This window comes from Olea europaea, unplaced genomic scaffold (genome assembly GCF_002742605.1).
Source record: "Olea europaea var. sylvestris unplaced genomic scaffold, O_europaea_v1 scaffold1985, whole genome shotgun sequence".
NCBI classification, from domain to species: domain Eukaryota; kingdom Viridiplantae; phylum Streptophyta; class Magnoliopsida; order Lamiales; family Oleaceae; genus Olea; species Olea europaea.
Genome location: NW_019237714.1, coordinates 8,549 through 24,350, shown reverse-complemented (window position 1 = coordinate 24,350; position 15,802 = coordinate 8,549). Strand labels below are relative to the sequence as shown.

General features: G+C 32.1%; 1 protein-coding gene and 1 pseudogene across 1 annotated transcript; both read left to right on the top strand.

Annotated features, from left to right (window-relative positions):
* The first annotated feature begins 5,346 nt into the window (after nucleotides 1-5,346).
* LOC111379409 lies at nucleotides 5,347-7,930 on the top strand (annotated as a pseudogene).
* A 3,776-nt stretch (nucleotides 7,931-11,706) lies between these two features.
* On the top strand, nucleotides 11,707-13,299 carry LOC111379417 (LOB domain-containing protein 1-like). The gene is made up of 2 exons (XM_023002773.1): nucleotides 11,707-12,190; nucleotides 12,786-13,299. Exons 1-2 carry the CDS (start codon nucleotides 11,969-11,971, stop codon nucleotides 13,107-13,109), a joined length of 546 nt encoding a protein of 181 aa, XP_022858541.1. The 5' UTR covers nucleotides 11,707-11,968; the 3' UTR covers nucleotides 13,110-13,299.
* Nucleotides 13,300-15,802: the final 2,503 nt, after the last annotated feature.

Sequence of the window (15,802 nt, the reverse complement as noted above, 5' to 3'; positions counted from 1 at the left end):
TTAGGATCTTAAAAGAATCGCGGGGACAATTGCATGATGATTATTTTGATAAATGCCAGGATATACTATTAAAGGATTAGATAATTTATTAGAAAGAATGTTAGAAGAAATAAAGAATATTATATCTCAATTAAAAAATATAAATTTACCATTTGAAGAACATGATATTTTATTAAGAAAATATGATATGTATGTTGTAGATTATTCTTATTTATTAGATCATAGAATGATTTTATATTCAAATATCCAAAATAGAGTATATAGAAGATAAAATGATTAAGAGATGAGGACATATGTTGCAATATAAAAAGAATTATTTCATTGAGGACAATTTAGGCCTTTCCATAAAAAAGAACAGTGATGGGTCAAAAAAAATCTCCCAAATTTGCAGTCACGTCAACACTCATGGACATTTCCTGCTCGAAGAGTACTTGTTAAGAAAAATAAGTTTTATTGTTGTAAGTTAGCTTTTTTTATTAGACAATGCTATGCGTACCGAGTTTTTTTATCAAATCTTTTACCTACTACTCATAATAGGAGTGATAATCACGGGTTGTCAATTTTAAATACACGCGAGGCCTGCCATACATTGTGAGGTGGGGGACAACATTTTGGTAAACCCCCTCTATATATATATATATATATATATATGTCCTTTTTAAATTATGAAAATAAGGATTAAATCTTAGACCATGGAATATGTATCGTTACTATTGATGAATTTTATAAAACTAATTTCCTTTGATTATTTGTCTTTTCCTTGAATGAACAAAAACACTAAAATATTTATTTTATTTTATCAGCTTGTATAGTATAAATTAAAAGTGCAAAAAACAGAAAGTTTGAGATCATGCTACTAAATCAAGTGATATAAAATATTTGTCTGGTTTTTAATTAGCTTTATTAAATTATTCAAAATATGTATTTTTTTGATTTATTAATTATTTGCAATCATATTTGCTAAACCTATAGTTTAGTTTGCATTTTTTTTTTCCAATTTTGAGTTTTGAATTCATTTTTCGCCTTTTGTTTTGAGTGTTTGTTTTGTTTGATTTGTCATTCTAAAAAAATATTCTTACAATAGAAAACTGAAAAATACATTTGGATTGGACTTTAAAAAAAATATATAGATATCATATTTTAATTTGTTAAATTTGATTATTCAGTAAAATAGAATAATTTTATGTTAATATATTACCAAGTAGTATATATATATTTTAAAGTTAGAAATCTTAAAAAAAAATCTCAAATAAAATACGAACAAATAATAAATTGAATTGGCAAAAAATAGAAAATTAATGACATGAAGTGAAAATTACAGAATATGAAAAATAAAATTGCAACAAGCAACTCAATAGCGAGTGAATTAAAATTACAAGTTTAAATACTAAGAGGCATATCATAAATAACTCAATTGAAAAATCAAAACCACAAAATAAATCTGTACAATTGTGTATGAGTTGCTGAGTATTTGTCATCATTTTTTGAATTTTTTTGCATGTACAATCACACTCATGTTCAAAAAATCATCTCCTACCCGTCTTTTTCCCTTTGATATTGGAGGAAGTGATAATTATATTTTACGCGCTTATTTGGATAACATTTACAAATATGAGTAAAATTATACTTATTTTAGTGTAAATATTCATATTGTAGATAAAATTCAGACTCGAACGCATTTTGAGCAAAATTAACGATATTTAGCTTAATTGGAGTTGAACGAAGCAATTGAATTGAATGTTAATAAAATTGCACGGGATTAATAATAGGTATTAAGAGAGTAATCAGATGAATGTCACAAGTTTCGAGGAGTGAAATTCGACTTATTGAGAGTCAGGAGCTAAATTGCACATTTTTTAAACTTGTGAAGGACCTATTTCGAAAGATTATTGAGGTTTGAGGACAAAAGTGTAAACTTTTGAAAGTTTCAAGATGACTATTGAAGATGACGAAAAGGACCAAAAAATCAAACGAAATCATTTGGTAAGGACCAAGTTGAAATAATTTTAAAAGTTCAGGGATGACCACAATTTGTAAATGGAATTTCTATATGGAGAGTTCCACGAGAGTCTCATTGGATTCTCTTATGAATTTTTGTTGTATTTGGAATCAAGGAAGGAAAAACATTACTTTTATTTTCTATATTTTGAGCGTTTTAGTTAAAATGTCAAAAAAATAGGTTTTGAGTTTTATATTAGAAATTTTGGCATTTATTTTTTTCAAAATGTATTTTTCTCTCTTTTCTTTTTAACCACATATTCTTTATTAAAATAATATTACACGTAAATCAAAAACTTTTCCTCATTTTTCAACCACACATTTTCCATCATTTTACTATTCTAAAATGGATTTTTATATGAAAATGAGTTTCAAACACTCTCTTAATCTTATTTACAAAAATGCATTTTCAAAAATACAAACCAAAACTACTTTACATAATGAAAATTGAAAATAGCAAACGAAATGCCTTAAATTTTTTCATGAAATAAATCATAAATTATAATTTTAAATAATATAAAATATAAATTATTATTTCTTGTAACTAAACTAATGATCTCATATAATGCAATAAAAATATCATAGTAATATAAGAAAATGGTGAAATGGAAATATATGTTTGATAGGAAGAGTCTGTTACAAAAAATAAATTTCATGGGAGGTTTCTATAATTTTGGAAAAATTTCTTGAGGCATCTCTATAATAGCTCACAACCTTGGGGATGCCTATGTAATTTTCCCTTTACAAAACTATCATAATTTAACAATAAAATTACCTAAAAACCTACACTTAAAGATTCATTTTCAAAAAATAATGGATTAAATTTCATTTTCACAAATCAGGTATTAATTAGGTTTTATAATTAAAATTAATAAAAATTTAATTACATCTAATATACATATATCACCCCACCTCACCCAACCCAACCTACTCTCTCTCACCCCCACCAAACTTATTCCATTCACTCAATATGAGGATCTCCGACAATTCTATTTAACATAGTTTGGTCAAAGCGGTAGATCCTTGGTGGCTCTATCGGTATGTGCTTCGATCTCCGACAACCAGTGATTAAGGAGATGTGCCAGCAACGTCGAAAAATGCGCCACATGACATTGATGGCATCAGGGGCTACTGAGATTTCTCAGTAGCGTTGCTAGGCAACATTGATTCCAACTTTGTGAACGGTGAACGACGACGTTGCAGTCCTTTGACGCGAACTGAGCGTGTAGTCCTTCGTCGCAACGCTGTAATCCTTTGACACCGACTTGGAATTTTTGGGTATGACGGTGGTGGTGAGATAGTGGTGTAGTTGGATGCGGTGGTGGTGGGTGTGTGAACTGTGGGTGCACATTTGGTTGGCGTTGTTGGGAGTGGTGGTAGTGCCGAAATGGGAGCGACGACGAAAATCAAATGTGATCAAGTCCACCTTTATTGTGATTACGTGTGATAAAAACTATGTTAACTGTGATGTATGTGACTTGACACAAATTAGACTGATATGGTCACATACAGTCACAATGAAGATAAGTTGGTTACAATTAGTCATAAATAACACATGTCAGTAAATATAGTAAAGTTGGTGGTGAAGGTTGTAGTGACTGTGGTGGATTGTGGTACTAGTCTACGATGTGTGAAGATTTGTTTGTGGTGACTCTTTCTGGGCAAATATGTGTTTATTGTGAAAGTTGTGGCTAATTTTGTGTTGATTGTGATCGATTGTTACTTGAATACATACCGTCACAGTTAATATTGACTTGGTCACAAAAAGTCACGACGAATACGAATTTGGTCGTAGTTAGTCACATTGAATACAAATTTGATCACATTAGTCTTAGATAACACATGTCAGTGGCTTTGAAATTTTTTGGATAGGTGTGATCACAAAAAATAAAGCTAGTCACAGATAAATTTTTTGAGAAGTTTCTATAGTAGAGTATAAAGAGAGAAATTGTTTTCAATTTTTGGAGATTTTTCTATCGTTGGAGTAATCGTCAAAATGGTCGTCGAAATAGTCTTCGAAGCGATCAATGTTCGAGTTAATGTTCCTCTCTGCATATAAAAGTCAACCATTTTGCTACAATTACACCATGGACAGCTTTGTTTACGCTCTTTGATATGACACAGTTTTATCATTGATTTTAACAACACTTATTCAAATCAATGGTCTCAATTTTGACACCTCAAATATCAAAATCGGTTTACAAGTAGCTTAATTCAAAAATCATATCTTGATGCTGTCCCATTCCTGATTCTGTTTGTCTTAATTTGTGTAATTTTAGAACTTTCTTATGTCTCGTATGGGTTTTCTGGGTGGATGATGTATAAACTGCATTGTTAAATTGGTGTCCTGGGATTTTTTCAGTTTCTTTTCTTCTACCTGGGTTTGATATTATCTTCATAAACTGAGAGGCACTCTAACTCTTGGTTTTTCTTGTTTACGAGACCGTGGTTACAACTTTACTTTACATTATATATATATATAATTTTTCTCTGCATATGGATTCAGTTTGCGAGCTTGTGAATTCTATTTTATTTTATACTTTGGCCACTGGTTCTTTTATGGGAGTTCCTATTACACGCCTCCCTGAAAGTCCTTAACTGATTATTTTAATTTATTTGATCTCCGTATGTGTCTCGAGCTTTTAATTGTTCATGATCTTCCATAAGCTAGAAAAATTACTATTTTCGGGTTCACTCCTTTTGTCCCTTGTTTAGATTATTACAGTTTACTTTTACTGAAATTATGAGTGCTTATCTTTATTCTATATGCTGGTTAGTAAGGCTACATTTGATAGTAGAAAAACTGAAATTAAGTATTTTGGTGAAGTGCTGTCCTTGGCTTGATTGCAGTCTCTCATGGTTGAAATTTGTTGTCTCAGTGTCTCAAAATTAAGATGATAGCGCTTCAAGTTTAGAGTTTCATAGTCTATGAGTTTCCTATACTGGCGCAACCAAATGATGAGGATAATAGGAAAAAAAATATGAAGATAATTTTCCTTACTCACAAATGCCATATTTGTAAGTTGTAAACGCTCCAATTTTTCAGTGTTTCTTCCCTCCCTTGAACATTTCTACATGTGCCGTAATTTTTACCCCTATTCAGCAGGGATTGAGACCAAATTTTTAGTAAATTTTAATAAAAGTTGACGAAATGTGTGGTTGAAAAGTTGTGGGTCCTATATAATATGTGGTTAAAATTAGTTTTTGACTTTGACTTAGATTAAAATTGGTATTGGACTTTATTGTTATAGCCCTTGTTTGAGCCCCATTTTTTGGGGAAGAATGAATTTTTGAATAGTGTATTGATGGGAAATGTGTGGTTAAAAAATAAGGAAATGTTTTGAATTTGCGTGTAATATTATTTTATTAAAGAATGTGTGGTTGAAATGATGTCAAGAAAAATGAATTTTTCCGAAAGAATAGGGCTCAAACAAGTGCATAAACTTCTTTGTCGTTTAGGATGTGGTGCTGAAGCTATCTTTTCTTTCGGCCTATTTGTCCGTTCCTGGGCTCTTGGAATGTTAAGCATGGTTTCTGCGGTTGTTTGTTGAATCTGCTCCTTCTGCCATTGGGTTTTGTTTTTCTCTGTCCTTTATTTGGGGTTTGGTTTACAATGTTCTCTGCATTTCAGTTTTTTGGCCCATTTTGATTGTTTGGCTTGGTAAATGGATTTGATGGGGGCCTTGGCTAATGGAGAATAAATTATCTACTCCCTGGACACGAGAATGAAACTTGGCGTGTAATATCTACATTCTGTTTCGTCCAGGAAATTTCCTCTATGTAAGGATTTTTCGATTAAAAACCTGGCATTCTCATGCCTATTACTCCCTATTTTTTAGGCTTGCGAGCAGCTGTTGAACCCAATAAGAATACCTATTTAATATATTAAAAGCAACAGCAACTATGCATCTTCAGTCTTTCACAGGCTAACTATCCTTCTTTCCAGCTGGGCAAGTGAGTTGTTCTATTCTGTTTCTTTTTTACTTTGTTACATTTTATACTTTCTCAGTTTATGATTTTTGATGCACGTAGATGATTTTTAATTTTGTAATGGGACATAGCATACAGTTCCATTTAGGGATGTAAATGAGTCGAGCCGAGACTCACGGCTCGCGCACGGCCAGTACAAAAAACGGTTTGACCTTTTTTGGCCCGAGCTGAGTAGAGCCAAAGCTAGGCCGAAACACTGAGGATTAGCTCGACCTTTACTGAGCAGAGTTGGCTCTTTGGTGTCTTCCTCTCTTTTTTTTTTTTTTTTAATTCTAAATTCCTTTTAAGAATAAAATATTGTTGAGTGAAGTTGAAAATAAATCCAAAATTTTACCTTCCTACTTAAAGTAAAAAAAAATTGGCCCATTTTACAAAATTTGAAATTAAATTTAAAATTCAAGCTAAAGGCAAATTCAAATTTCAGACAAAATTACTACATGCCTTTGCATCACAGGCCAAAATTGGCCTTTATGGCCCATGTCACCGGACATTTTGGCCCGTCACACGAGCCAAGCTGTGTGTCATTGCCCGAAAATGAGGCTCGGTGGACATGAGCTGCGAGTCGAGCCAACACGGGCTTTTTGCATGCCGAGCTGGAATGACATCCCTAGTTCCATTGATATGTCCACAGCACGTTGATGAAATGGCTCAAGGGACTAGGATAATATATTTCGCGCTAATTAAATAAGTCAGTACTGGGTCATGTTTGCTTAATATTAATCCTTTTTTCCTTCAACTGAAATTCTGTAAATTTACTGAGCGATAATTGCTTTTTTTCTTGCCATATGTAGTACTTTTCTGTTCTTGTTCCAGTTTCACATCATAATGTGTTTGAAATGCTTTATTCAATCAAACTTTATAATTGGAAATAATATTGTTGGTGTCAATTTTTCTTATCATCCAAATAACAATAGAGCATCGTAATTGGCATATTTTAAGTTATTCTGTTTCAAATTTTATACCACTAAACAGATAATGGGGATCAGATGGAAAGGGAAGGGGGCAGAAGCCAGAGCGCTTGAAGATCCCATGTCAAAGATAGTTTCCCGGCTCAAAAGCTATCTAATTGAAGCTGATTCTCAAGGATTGCTCTCCGGCTGTAGTGTACTAGTTGAAGCAAATGTGGAACAAATCGAACTCTTTAATCGTGCATGTTTTGGTTATCCTATCGTCACCATAGAGAAGGATAAGCAGTGGTTTCAATTAAGCATGGAGGAAGCCTTTTACTTGTCCTACATGCTAAAATGTATAAAGGTTGTAGGTGCAGATAACTGTCTAAAGAATGATGACGAATTTTGAAAGTATGCAATATCCAAGAGAAATAATTTTCCTAATTTATTTAAAGCATACTCTCATCTTCGACTGAAGAACTGGGTCGTAAGGGCAGGATCCCAGTATGGAGTGGACTTTGTTGCCTATCGCCATCATCCGACTCTGGTACATTCTGAATATGCTGTACTCATTTTATCTGCAGAAGATGACAATGCAAATGGTCGATTGAGGGTATGGTCTGATTATCAGTGCACCCTTAGGCTTTGTGGTAGTGTTGCAAAGACATTGTTGGTTCTTCACATTCACAAAAATGGCAGTGTTGCTACATCTCCTTCATGTCTAGAGAGTTACGTCGTCGAAGAGAGAACAATCACCTAGTGGAATCCGGAGCAAAGCCGCGAGAATCAAACAACAGCACAAAAGGAACCATGTAACTCATAAACTTGATTGTCCATATTGTTGATATTTTGACTTGAGGATAACCTTTATTATATCATGTATTGTTACAAGTGTTTTCTCATGAAGGAACGGTCTCAAAAGTCATTATTTTTACATGCTGATGTCCCGTAGTTTTTAATGTAATGGTGCTTATGGAATTGATTTCACCTTAATTAAATGCTGTAGACATTGGACATGTATCTTTATAACAGAAACCCACACATTCATGATCTATCGGCATAGCAGCTCTAGTTAAAGATGTTAAATTTTCTGCAGCATATTTGACCATCATTTTCTCATACTCATTTTCAATCATATATTTTCGCAATAAAAAAATTTTCACGTAAAATTCAAAACTTTTTTTACTTTTTAATTACACATTCTTTCAAAATTTACAATTCAAAAACTCATTTTTTCAAAAAAAAAAATAAAAAAAAAAATTGTCAAACAGAGGGTTTACATTAATTGGTTGGGATTAAAATCTAAAGTCAAACAATCAATATTAACCAAATTTTTTATGGGTCTCACAACTATTCAACCACATATTTTAAAAATTTCTATCATAATCAACTAAAAAAATCTAATTTTAATTCTCACTCAGCATCCACTAAATTTTGTTCTTCCAACAATTCCTTTGTATCATAATGACACGAAGCAATTACAAATTTTGAGGACATCTGATCAACTGCTGACATGATTAATGTTCAACAAAGATATTGAAAATGCCATTTGCATCCGTTAACTTTTTACTTCATTTCATTCTTCAAACCCCATTCTTTCTAAATCCAATTATTTATGAGGGCCAACATATTTCACTGAGGTAGCTTGTCTCAATCAAGTCATACGTTAGATAAAATATGGGACTTGGTTCTAGAATCACAGCTGGAGATCAACTTTTATCAATACTGGGAAACTAATTCCAAGATTGATCTCCCAATTTCTGGCTTAAACCGTGTGGCCCTTCCCTGATGTGAAATTCTTTGTGAAGTCCTCGTACATTTAATCACCTCGTTTCAAAAATTATTCCAAAAAAGTCACACAAGCAATTTAATACGTCCAAAGCTAAAATGAGTATTACGACTTGAAGGTTAACGTTTACAAATGGATCACCATCTTGCCGAGATCTCACTTTGATTAAACATATAAGGATTTGAACTACTCATCTTAACATAATTGGAAATTCAAAATTGAATATGGTACCAAAGTCAATCAAAAGATCATTATGTCATTCATTTATTAATAATTGTATACGCTTTTGATGTGAAAAAAATGAAATCAGCATGTATGTGAGGAATTTTGTTGAAGATAAAAAAGAAATTAATGCACGTGACCTTATCTAACTTTTTAATTATCAAATGAGACTATTAACAACTCTACGAATGATTATTATTAGTTTAATGAAATGAGTTTGAAAAATATTGCAAGTTCTTATTTTATTCTGAGCCAAATTTACGCAAATCTGAACTAGACCTAATTGAAGCTCTGTTGACATGTTTCATCATACATACGTTGGCATTCTTTAATTACCAATTGCTTCACATGACAACTAATTAGCATCACACCTTAGTACATCTGGTTAAGCTTAAAAGGTAATTCAAATTACTTTTATGTGAACTTTTATTGACTATGGTCCTTTGTAATTGTAGCTGGTTCTTCTTAATCAGGCTAAGGCTCCTTTTGACAGAGGTTTTATTTTTATTTTGCTTCTTGTAGAAGAACTTCTGTTGAAAAATTATTAATTTGTGATGTGAGCCTACATATGTAATTAATTGTGTATAAGGTCATCTTAAAGTGAAGCCAAAAATTAAAGTAATCTAATAAAAAAATAAATTATTGGACTTACTACATCTAAATAAAGTATGGGTCAGATTATATGTGTAGAGATTAGATTCCTTCAGAATTGTATCTTATGATTGGCGAAAAATATATGGAAAACTATATATAGAGTTATGATCCCCAATTCATATGCAATATCTCATTTCTTATGTTATCTCATTGACATAAGAATACAAGAGAAAATATATTGAAGAGGAAGATCCAAATTCCACAACAAAAAAACATACAATTTACAATCAATAATAAAAAAGAAGGATTTCAGGAATCAAGAATATGGATCAAGAAGCAAAACCAAGATCAAGAACTCAAGAATTGAAAGAGTTAATATTCAAGATTCAAGATCCAGAATCAAAATCCAGTATTAAAGAAACATTCCCAATGAATTAAGGTAAGTTCCGCACTTTATAATTATCTTGGTGATTTGATATGGAAGTTTTTGGCAATAAAGTAATTATATTTTCATGTTATTGAGATTTAAAGTCACATAAATTCCAACGGCTTCATCTAAAACTCTTCTGGTCTGACAAAGTAATTTTGAAAAAATTATTTAATGATATTTTAAAGTAACTTCTTGGTCTCTAAACAAGGTCATCATATTAGAAAGAAAGGCTTAACTAGTACGTGTTTGGGGAAGATATTCAAAATCTTACTCTTCTTATATGCATAAAACTGCTTCTTTTGATTGGTATGTCCCTCGGGGCACATCCCAACTGGTAAAGGACGGAATTCTTCAAGGCGGGCAATTCAGAGGTCGCGGGTTCGAAATTCATGAGACTCTTGGAAGGCAGGCTTTCTCTTGGAATGCGGGATATTTCCTGTAAGGCATGAGTTCTCCTGAAAGGCAAGGCGCATACATGAGTTTGACTCGTTCGGTACTTTGGCAGTTCAGTTGGGAAGGCTTTTGGACCCTGGCCAGTTTGGGACACAACCCGCGGTTTAAATGGTCTGCGTGAAGAGGGGTTGGATCGTAAGTCGCAGGATTAATCACTATAAGACGGACACTTGGGTATAAAAAAAAAAAATAATAATAAAATAAAACTGCTTCTTTTCACTGGTATTGAATGCTAAGAGCACCGTATGAAGGAGTCCAAGTCCACAATAAATACATATGAACATGATAAGATTGATGTGTGACCATATAATTAAGCCTTACCTTTCCTTTCTTAATGCTATAAATTTGGTCAATTAATCAACCGCGTATGCTTAGGTCGAGCATTTTGGTCTAGAACGATCTGTATTTATACAATTTTATATCTTAGTGCCAAGAAGTTAATAGTTCTGATCATGTTATTAGAAAAATCTACATAATAGAATCCTAATTCGGTTGTAATTATAATCTCTCAATTAAATCACAATTTACATAAATTGACATGTGTAACTAAAGTATTAATCAATGTACTTGTCACGTGAAATTGGAAGTATCGAAGAAATTTACACGAACTTATATACTTAAAAAAAAATTTATTTTTGAAGCATAAAAGAATTGGACTGAACCGAATCAAATTCAATCAATTTTGATCCAATTAAGTTTATTTTTTGCCGAAAGAACAAGAAATTGGGAATTTGGAACACATGTTTTGTAATTTGTCTCATAGTAATTTAAAAGTTATTCTTTTCCAGCTCGAAAAGTAGTAGATAATCACCGGTAAATTAGAAATAGCTGTCTCCTAGCAAATGGACTTAAAAGGAATATTAGAAACTTGTGAAATTTGTATGCTATCTTGTTTAGTGTGACATATACCAAATTAACGTATTTCATGATTTTGAAATCTCTTCACTTTAATGGTACTTTGAGTTTGCGTATCCTAATTTACCATTTTAATGTTGTTTTCATGAAGAATTAGTCGATCTGGACCATGACATCAATTTTCTAATTTTATTTCTTTATAGGCTGCTTTCTTGTTGAATATTAGCCTTTATTACTAAAGCTTAGCTAAAAATGTCTCTGATAATCTATAATGATGTAGACAAATCGAGTAATTTACAAGGGTAATGAGATTTTCAATTTTTTTTTTCTTGAACCGGGTCCACTTGCAAGAAAATACACAAACGTGTGCTTGGAAGTCTTCATAACCTACTATGACTGATACAACATAATTTGTCGTACAATGACTTACGAGCAAGTATAATGTCTTCCTTGATCGAGCGTAGATTTTTCTTTTTCACGTTTGAAACATATCTTCCTCGCTCAGTTAACACTTGTCTACATTTTTCGTTTGTGTCGGTTACTCTTTCATCCTTATATCTCTTTTGATCCCCGCTATTGTTGGAGTTAAACAGTAACATGCAAGCCGATGACTTCCAAACATAATGGCCCATACCCATCTCCTCTCCTTTGCCTATATATATCCTAATCCTTGTGCAGACTGTCAGTAGGAAAATCCTCTTTATCTCCATACATAGTCTTTGTTCACATATTTTTCTACTCTTAACAATGGAGTGCTGTGACACAAAATTAAAATCACATTCTCTTTCGTCTTCGCCTTCTCCTTCTCGACAATCTGTGGTGTTAAGCCCTTGTGCTGCTTGCAAGATATTACGTCGAAGATGTGTTGAAAAATGCATTTTGGCGCCTTATTTTCCTCCAAATGATCCACTGAAGTTCACTACTGCTCATCGGGTGTTTGGCGCGAGCAATATAATCAAGTTTTTGCAGGTATACTCATACTATATACATCTTATACTTTTGTCTTCTATATCAAAGATTTTATGACTTGTTTGGTACGGTAGACTTCACAATGCCAAGCAATATTGAATGACGGAAATGAAATTAAAATCTTATGCTTTTTATTTGCTTCACTTTTGGATGGCAAACTCATTTTTAGTCAACTTGGAGTAGATTTGCAGACATTTTTAGTTTGTGTAAATGCATAGGAGATAAGCCAGATACACAATTGAGAATTATGTACAAAATAATAATAATAATAATAATAATCGATCGAGAATTGAAAAATAGAATAGTTCACACGGCGGGTAGGTAGATAGAAACGTTTGAAAGTAACTCGTACCTTTGACCAATTTTTTGTTTTCAAACATCGATTAGTAGCATATTTCCACTTACAAGTAAAGTTAGTTATCAATTATTGTCAAGTTCGACCCTACAAAAATATTTATTTTAAAATTTACGGATAAAATTGAATCACATAGAACTGAAGAAGAAAGATATTTGACAAAATTTAGTCACCATCTCATAAAATCATTGCCTGACAAGTGTAAAATTTGCGATAAATGATCGAGCACTAAAATTTCAGGAATTGCCCGAGTCTCAAAGAGCCGATGCTGTGAGTAGCATGGTTTATGAAGCGAATGCCAGGCTTAGGGATCCCGTATATGGATGTACGGGAACAATTTGTCAACTCCAACACCAAGTCAACGAGCTCCAAGAACAATTAGCCAAGACACAAGCAGAACTCGGGAACATGCATTGCCAACAAAAGAATCTTATGGCTCTCATTTGGATGGAAATGGCACAGTCTTCACCAATATCTTCATCACAACAATCCTTGGATACCATCATTAATTTCCAAGATGAAAGCAACTTAGGATACTTATGGGAACAACCCCTTTGGACATGATCATATTTATTTCTATATTATTACAATATCAAAGATGGTCAGACCTATATTTATATATATATATATTTTTAATATCGAATTCAAAACTTAGAATCCCAAGTTTGAAACTGTTGAAGTTTCTTGGCTAATGAAATTATCACCGAGGAGAAATTCAGAAATATAAAGAGCAAGTATTCTATATGGAAGAAACGGTCAAGCTCTCGATTATTTTAATTAAAAAGTTGATAAAAAGTTAAGTCAAAGTCAATAATTAATTTAAATTATATACTTTATAAGGCCCACAACTTTTATTTACTCTTCAATCAAATATTTTATCAACTTTTAACATAATATACTAAAAATTTAATTTTTAGCAAAATCAAATAGGGTTTAAGTTTAATCATTGTGAAATTTCTAATGATATGAAAAAGTAAATGAAATTGATGGATCTTGCTCCCCCATATTATCTTATGATATCACAAGGAGAAATGTCTTTGTCCAAACGTCCAATCTTGATTGCTTTTGTTGAAATGTTAAACAACTTTCAGCTCACCTAAGTACCTAACGGTTTCACTATCATCAATTCCAATTATTTCTTTGAGATATAATATAATACTTTTCGCCGAAGTCTTACCCATTCTTGAATTTAGCTTGCTCGATCCCTCCCTTTTTTCTATAAACTCTCTTTTTTACTTTAGCATAGTCTTTATTTAATTAATAAAGTTTTTATTAAGGGTAAACAGCCTCGTCGAGTAAAGTTGAAAATAATAAATAAGACGAGTTTATATTAATCTTTTTAATAAAATTGACATTTTAAAATGGAACCTCAATATTCAAAAATTCAATTGAGTAGTTAATTCGTCTGAAGCTCAAAAGCACATGCTACTTTAAAGACATGCATCGAGTATAAATGAAAACAATGAACAACAATAAAATGCTTGTGTTACTTTTCTTAATGAGGTTGACCATCGATGGGATAAAATTGTAAGTGCACGAAACCATCAAACAAGTAATAAAATAAACTTAAGAACTAGATTATTGTCCTATGAAAATTTTTCTATTCAACAATTTATTGTAATAAACATAGCTTCTATTTGACAAAGACAAAGTTCAATGGAGTGATTTTAGTTATGCTGATGATTCCGAACTACTGAAACAATTAAAATTGTGGTATGATGGACAATTCCAGCTTTTAACAATTGATTATATGAGAAAAGGTGTTAGAACCAACAATTTCAATGTAGTTATCGCCTATTGATTTTACCTACAGAGTAATGAAATTAATTGAATTGCGGTCGAATTTCAAGAAATTAATAGAAAACATTACCAAGAAAAGGAAGTAAATTCACTCTATCGAATTTTAACCTAATTAAGTACATTGATCCATAAAAATATCCATTTAACAAACGCAATAACCTAAAAGTATATTTATATTTTCTTTTGTAATTACTTATTTTAGCTCGTAAGCACGAGGTTGTTGCACCTAAAACAAAAGGTTGAGAATCAAAATAATTTCTACTCGTGCACCTAAAACAAAAGGTTGAGAATCAAAATAATTTCTAGCACGAGGAAATATATATAATTATATATGTTGATGTCCTCGATTATTAGATTCTATATTTTTCTATTGGTGCACAAGCAAGTGTATGAGAAAGGTTGAGAATCAAAATAATTTCTAGCACGAGGAAATATATATAATTATATATGTTGATGTCCTCGATTATTAGATTCTATATTTTTCTATTGGTGCACAAGCAAGTGTATGAGAAAGGTTGAGAATCAAAATAATTTCTAGCACGAGGAAATATATATAATTATATATGTTGATGTCCTCGATTATTAGATTCTATATTTTTCGATTGGTGCACAAGCAAGTGTATGAGAAGAGTTGGTTTTTAGGGGAACCTTCTGGAAAGTTCGACTATTATGTCCAATTTACTCCACCCCCCATAAATCCCACTGGATCAGATGTTGATGATGATGATGATTGCAACCAATTACACAAAGAATATGAGTGGATAATAGTTCAACTCCATCTTCACAATCAGCTATGCCTATAGCTATGTTCTGTCCTATCCAACAGGAAGATTTTCATCCACTCATTTCTTTTGACAAAGAATGTTCTACCCATTCTTGGAAAATCAAGAATCCCACATCCAAAAAATCATATGGTTTGGTTGACCAAATTTCGACAATTGAGATAGTTTTCAACTAATACTCAGAAAATGCAGTTTATCAAAAGTGCCGTTGACAATGATTGATCAAAGTCAACAAAGAATTAAAATGACTCTATAACAAAAAACTCAAATAACGTGAACCCCATTCCCCAGGCTGTAAAAAAATGGAGACCCTCCACAATGAAATTATGACCCTATTACAAAATTGTTTACCCTAAAGCAAACCAAGAAAGAGAAATAAAGAGTCTCAAAAATAAACTTGTCTCTCTTGAAAACAATGCTATGATTCCACTATCTATTCCATACCATCCTACTCCATATCTCCCTATTTCACAAATATCTGGTCCTATGTATTTAATTGGAGCTTTTGGATCCATAGCCTCACTCTTTACCATGAAGAATGGGAAAAGAAATTGAAATATGTTCTTCCTATGACCACAAGCCTTGCCTTCATCAAACCCTGAAAAATGATGACAAATGGTGAAAAAATACACCATTACCATTTTCTTACAAAAATCTCAAAACCATGCCCCTTAC